The sequence below is a fragment of the Austrofundulus limnaeus genome, unplaced genomic scaffold (assembly GCF_001266775.1).
Source record: "Austrofundulus limnaeus strain Quisiro unplaced genomic scaffold, Austrofundulus_limnaeus-1.0 Scaffold1818, whole genome shotgun sequence".
In the NCBI taxonomy this organism is placed as follows: Eukaryota; Metazoa; Chordata; class Actinopteri; order Cyprinodontiformes; family Rivulidae; genus Austrofundulus; species Austrofundulus limnaeus.
The window spans coordinates 54,161-60,969 of record NW_013954220.1 but is presented as its reverse complement, the minus strand read 5'-3'; the positions used below and the strand labels follow the sequence as shown (position 1 = coordinate 60,969).

Here is a 6,809-nt window from a genome sequence, read left to right as displayed (position 1 = left end):
AGATATTACATGTTATAATTTATCAGATATTACATGTTATAATTTATCAGATATTACATGTTATAATTTATTAGATATTACATGTTATAATTTATCAGATATTACATGTTATAATTTCAGATGATCATGTGACTTGGCCTGATGAAGACCTGAACCCCAGGTGTTTGTTTTACCTTGTCTCTAACCTTACTGACATGAGAGTGGAGGGAATCAATCAGATGAAGTCAGAAGAACACTGCTGGCAGAATGGACTCATTGCTGGTCCTGGGTCAGCATGGTGTGGACCCCGGTCTGGTCTGAGTGTAGAACCGGGGTGCACAGCAGATCTGGGTCAGAATCCGAGCTGAAATCAAACCTGTTGGATTGGGTCAGGAAGACAACAACTTCCTGTTGTCCACAAATCTCACAGAGCTTTAAGCTGAGTCAAACGTTTCACTGAATTCATAAATAGAATCGAGTAAAACAGAATAGAAACAGATGGTGTCACTGCACACAACAGGACAAATGAACCATGAAACACCGTCTTTAAAGAAATATCATCTTTAATATGCTACATGACAGAAATATAGAAAAGTCTCATCAAACAATTCTCTCAGTTTGTCACAATAAGCTACACAACAAACTGTACACACATTTCAAATCTACACTTTGAAAGGAACATTCTGGAGGTTTTTGGTGACATCATATTTTTATCCAGTGTTACATTTACATTGAAATGTTCTCCAAATACTTGTTTTGTTCTTCAGTGCTAAACGTGAGGTGCTGTCAGGAGGAAGGTTTGGATGAAGCTTGTAGTTACAGACATTTGCAGTAAAGCTTTGTGAGAAAAAAACTCTGTAGAACTGGAACTTTCTGATAAGTTGTCTTTGTTATATTTTAGGAGAAAATGTGAATAATGTGTAGTTTGTATAAAACACAATCATGTTGTGTGATTGTCATTTTGGCAAATGCTTCTTATTACATCAAGTTTTAAAATCATAAACAAATCCTAAACTAACCCCTAACCAGGTTCCTGAGTCCACATAAAAACACTAACAAACTACAAAACAACAAAATAAATATGAACAATTTCAATGAAAAAGTAATAAGTTAAAGCAGAACAAAGCAAACAGTTTTCTACCTGAGAGGAAGAACTTTATAAACATCACAGCTTTTTAACAAYAGGTCACATCTCAGACCCGTTCTTTGGACTTCTGCACTCGTTCCTCTTCACAGCTCCGAGGAAAACTAGGAGCTTTATTTGGAGATGGCTGCTTTTATTTTGGTGGATCATTTTGTGTTTGTCTTCAGTCCTGGAATCTGTCTCCAGTCATGAAGTCTGTCCTCAGTGTCCTTCAGTTTTCACTGCTGGCCGTTTGTTCAGATGGACCACGCTGGCCCTCTCCTGCATGGTCAGAGGGGTACTGTGGGGTGCTGGTGCTGCAGCAGACGAGGCCACGGCTCTTACTGGTGTGTTCATCACTGTTGTCAGAGTTTTGAGCAGGACCGTGGCCTCCTTCTGGTCCTCCTTACCCTCTCCTTCCAGGGTACGGGACAGCCAGTGCTCAGCAGCTTCCCCCAGCTGAGAGGCTGATGCTGTTTCTGTGAGCATGTCTGCCTCCTGGCTGGCATCGAAGCYCTCCACCATCTCCTTCATGTGCACGTTGACGGGAGCGTTGGACGCGGCAGGGCAGCAGCTGTGCTGGTGGATGCACAGGGAAAAACGGTGGAAGAAAGCGTGGCTGCAGAGCTGGCAGCGATAGGGCCTGTCCCGGCTGCTGTGGAGGCGGCGGTGCAGCTTCAGGTGGATGTACTGCGTGAACTTGGTGTTGCACAGCTTGCACTGATAAGGTTTCTCTCCAGAGTGCAGGCGGAGGTGTGTTTTCAGGTTACTGGTGCTGCTGAAGCGTTTGTGGCACACCTGGAGGACAGGAATTAAAAGGTTCAGTCTTCAGAGGGTCACATCTTATGGACCCTTTACATGTGACGGCACACTCTTCAGAAGGCTGCTCCCTCCACCATGATGAACGTCAAAATAAACTATGCTCAGGTAAATTCCTGTGCAGCTGTTGGAAGCCTACTATCACTCTTATTTAGTTGATTTATCTGTAAAAGCAGTCAGGGTGCTGCAGGTTCGGCTGCACAAACAGTTTACCTCTGGATGTTAGCAGCTATCAACTGAAAGCACTCAGTGTTTCACAGATTTGCAACAAAGTAAGAAMATTAACATTTATATACWTCYTTATAGTCCTGGAAAATAACTCATTATCAATGTCAAGGTAGAAAATGTTTCYATAATATTATCAATATCCGTCACACAGTGCTCTACACTACGATACCTACAAAACAGAGCTAAAKTGAGCTCAACAGCTGTGGGTGAACAAGTGTCCACAGCTCAAAAAGCTGAAAGAAAAGACTAAATTCAGTGACATGGATATGGTTTGGTCTTTGATAAACTTAGCTTTCAGTCTGCTGTAAGATGTGTCAGAGTGGTACTGACGCACAGCAAGACCTCATCAAATCTGTTCCACCGTCTGAAATGAAGCGCCCTAAAAGTTGAAGCCCTCTACCTGATACATCCCTCTACCTGATACATCCCTCTACCTGATACATCCCTCTACCTGATAATCCCTCTACCTGACACATCCATGGTTATACTAAAACAATCCAATCTGTTGAAGACCCTCCTCCCTCACGTCTGACGTCCATCAGGGCACCTCCAGCTGATTAGCTGACCTAACCCTAGCTGTGACGGGTCATTCACTGAACTGAAGAGTTCTTAGTCATCACTTTATGATCCTGTCACTACAGTATCAGGAGATAAATCCAGGTCTGTCCCAGCTATAAAACTGGAGACACATGTCTTTTTCAGAAACAAGTAGCATGTTATCATCACACCCACACAGGCAGGTTAGCAAACAGAAAGTCTAAAGATGCAGTTTTATGACAGTGCTGTGACTCAGTGAAACTTACTGGTAAGGTGTGTGTGCTGTAAAGTGTCTGCTGTGTGCTGTGGGTACCTGACATTCATGAGGTTTCTCTCCCGTGTGGACCAGGTGATGTTTCTGAAGGTGGGCCAGCTGAGTGAAACTCTTTTTACACAGGTGACAGTGGAATGGTCTCTCTCCACTATGAACTCTCAGATGGACCTAAAAGGAGAAGAAGTCTCATTTCTGGGTTCTGCTGATGGGTGGAAATGTTTGGTGTGTTTAATTGGAGGAAAAGGTACCTTAAGGTTTGACAGCTGTCCGAAGGTTTTGGAGCAGATGTTACATTCATATTTGATCTTTCCGTTCTGCTTCTTTAACGGGTAAGGCAGGGATTTGTGTCCAGGGCCGTTACGTGGGGCTGTGCTGCTCTTGTTTGTGTTTAGGCTGAGGTTCATGGCCTCCTCTGGGTCAGATGGGGATGGTTCTGGATGGTGATGATGATGATGTGTGTCAGGCTTTGCAGGGGGAGATAGCTCTGGGGTGGCTGGGGTGCCTCTTAGTGGAGAAATGTTTGGGGTTAGTTCTTTGAGGCCTCCCTGTGGACATGCAGCAAAAGGAAAGGACACAGGGAGCAGTTTGGGGGTGCTGACTGGGGGGTATTGGAGTCCATCTGATCCCAGGTAGCTGTTATATTGGAGGGATCCTCTAGAGGGGAGCATTCCAGGGAAAGGAGGAGAGTAAGAGGGTACGAGGAGGCGGGGATAGTGAGGTCCATACGGAGGCAGGAACTGGTAAGGAGGCTGAAGAGGTCTGGATTGAGAGTAGATGGGGTAGGAGGAGACAAGCCCCTCCCTGTGGCCGTAGAGGCCATGGAGGTGAAGGGGGAGGTGTCTGTGTGGTGCTGACAGGGAGGGGTGGTGATCTGACAGATAAGGCTGATTGTAGCCCAGGCCTGGACTCTGCTCGGGCTGCTTCTCCATCTTCCTGCTGAAGTCCACTATCTGCTCCTCAGGTGTATCAGGAGGCGTGTCCCTCACCAACATCTCTTCATCTATCTTCTCCTCACTCACTTCCTCCCTCTGTTCATCCTTTGTTCTGTCTCGGAGCCAAGTCTGATGAGGTCCCCTGTGTTTGCTCAGCTCTTTGTSGCTGCAATCTGCAGAAAACAGACCGAGATTCAGGAGTAAATCTTTATGTGTAAACATGTACAACATGGTTAATTCAGCRGCCTACACAAGGCACACCTTATTATGGTAAATGATAGTAGTTTCACTTTTAACATGACACATCAGTCATAGATTGAAGGTTTCTGTTTGTCAGTCACATGAGTACAGTTTCTTTGGGAGAGGTTTGTGGGTCTGCTTTATACAAAACCTTTGTGAGTTTTGTTTGTGAAACCTTTTCTGGGTGTAGTGTGTTACCATACTGACCACAAGAAAAACATCTCCTCTTTCTCTTTTCTTGTTTGTTTCTCAGTAATACAAACTGTACACGACTTTATTCATGTTCTGATCTGTTTATGACAGACTCTGTGAGTGGGTCACACAGCTCTAAAGTTCTGTTACAGCTGAGAGGTACAATCATAAATAATACAGAACAAACAGAGGGTTTGTGACTGAAGCTGTAACAGTCTGAACACAGAGTCAGAGGTTAGGGTTAAACTTACCTTAACCCTAACCTTGACAAAACCAACCTGAGGATCAGACCCTGGCCTTACAGATGGTCAGAACCAACACCAGACCTGTTGGACCTGATGAAGAACCTCTGCCTGGATGTCTCTGGATGAATGGGAACATATCAGGTGTGTGATGAATCATGTTTCCTCWCATCAGTCCGGATGTTGAAAGTTTAACTTTACTTAATGATGTTAAACAGCAAACAGGTGAGTCACAGGTGTGACAACCTCTCTTCTAACAACAATCTGAGTTTCACTTTGAAACAACGCCTGAAGAATCTCAAACAGCTTCAATCTATGTGACGGACAAAGATCCTATCAGGGGACCAGTGTTCTGACTGTAGCTGACTCTTAGCTGTAAATGTGTTTTATCAGCTTCTAAAGACAAMCAGGATGGATTTCACTGAGTCAGATCTTTACCTCACAGTTCAAACAGGCTGATCCTTCTCTGGGTTTCACTCTGTTCTTCAAACACATCAACAACCCTGAACCCTCTCCCTAACCTTTGTCTCAGTCGTTCTTCAGACAGATCAGAACCAACTACTACAGCTTGTTTTCTTTGTAGTTTCAGTCCTTGTTTGCTGCAGGGCTTCTGGTAATCAGAACTCACCGTGTCTGAGCTGGTCCTGCTGGCTGCACAGCCTCTGCGAGAACTCCTGGCTGTACCACACCAGCAGCTCCTGTTTGGACTCCACGGCTCGGATGGTGTAGAAGTAGATGTCTGAGCCGTTCTGGCAGGCCACCAGGTTCTGTTCTGCCAGGGACTGAGCCGGGTTCACATAACGCATCCAGTTGCTCTTGTGGACATCAAAGCCATCGATGAAGTGTTGAAGCTGCCCGCCACTGTAAATCTGCAGAAACCAGAGAAGAGAGAGACGAGAATCAAACAGTGGGTCTATGAGCAACACCAACAAACCCAACTCTGATACCACTAACCAGAGCTTTGAACCAGTTTGGTGTTGACTCAAAGGTAAAACCAATCAGAATAATCACCTGTGCCATGTAGCTGTCACACCTGACTCTGACTGTCACTTCTGTTCTGACTCTTTGTGACTGTCTCACTGCGTTTTGAGGTGTGAGCTTTGACATTTGGAGGTGGAGCCTGCTAAGTCACCACTGCCTCTTTCTGCCTCCTTCCTCACTTCTTCTGTGGTTTCTGACTCATTAATTCATCAACTGCACACCACAGGAATCACAAGTTACAGTCCTGCCTCTAAAGAGAAGACCAGCAGCAGTTTGCTTGTGAAACATTAATGAGATGAAAGTAAAGCGAGCTGGCAGGGAGCCAGGCTGTATGCCTCCAGCAGCACGTCAACCTGTGTCACATGGCTGATAACACACTGACTTTCACTATTGTAATGAGGCAGGAACACCCCTGGCAGCTTTACAGGAAGTGAAGCCTGAAGGGAAATACGTAGGACAGTGGCAGAAACTCCTGCTGGGAGTTGAGTCAGCAGAGGAGAAAATTTCCTGAATGATACAAGCAGCATCAGAATGACAGAACTGGTTAATGAACAATGGGATGTGAGTGGCAGGAAGCCTCTGATTACTGGAAGACTGAACCCTTTATGTGCTGCTGCCACTCACAACTTCCTGTAAAATGTACAGCAAAAGCCCTGTTTGTGAAAGCAGCTCTGTTTTCTGTGGTGTGATCAGAACTTCTCCCAGGCTCAGTTTGTCCCTGAGACGGTCCTGATCAGATGTTCTCATGGATTCACCTGCTGAAGTGTCTTACCCTCCAGAAGTACTTCCTGTTGGCCTCTTTGGGAACGCTGTCTTTGGTGTAAATGTCTCCTTGCAGGGGTCCGAAACGAGTCCCCTGAGGAATGTACTCTTTGCTGAACACACCTGTCACCTGTAAAACAAGAACAAGTCATCAGCATACAGTTTGTTTACATCCAGCAGGTTGTTGACCTGTCTGCTGTGTCACGTTAACACAAACTGATTCCAGTAAAGCCCACAACATGACCCAGTTTCCACACTAACCAGCTAAACCAATGAGGAGACTTAAGACTTTCTCTGACCTGCTTCACTGATCTCTGACCTGCTGTAGAGTCCTGCAGGGACTCTGCTGCTCCTGCTTACCTTTCACACAGGCTGCTTCAAGACCTGACAGCCAAGCTTTCAAATGTCCTGCTCATGTTTAAATGTCTGATCAGGATCTGCTGCCTGGTCCACAGTAACACACAGTAACACACAGTAACACACAGTAACACACAGTAACA

General features: G+C 45.3%; 1 protein-coding gene across 1 annotated transcript in view; it reads right to left on the bottom strand.

Annotated features, from left to right (window-relative positions):
- Positions 1–524: 524 nt before the first annotated feature.
- The window catches only part of prdm1b (PR domain containing 1b, with ZNF domain), an 8,685-nt gene continuing 2,400 nt past the window's right edge, over positions 525–6,809 (bottom strand). Inside the window, exons 3-7 of the mRNA XM_014033722.1 lie at positions 6,320–6,439; positions 5,195–5,435; positions 3,209–4,065; positions 3,000–3,128; positions 525–1,900 (exon numbers count right to left, since the gene is read on the bottom strand). Of these exons, the coding sequence (XP_013889176.1) occupies positions 1,325–1,900; positions 3,000–3,128; positions 3,209–4,065; positions 5,195–5,435; positions 6,320–6,439 (1,923 nt within the window). The 3' untranslated portion in view covers positions 525–1,324. The remainder of the gene's footprint in view (positions 1,901–2,999; positions 3,129–3,208; positions 4,066–5,194; positions 5,436–6,319; positions 6,440–6,809) is intronic.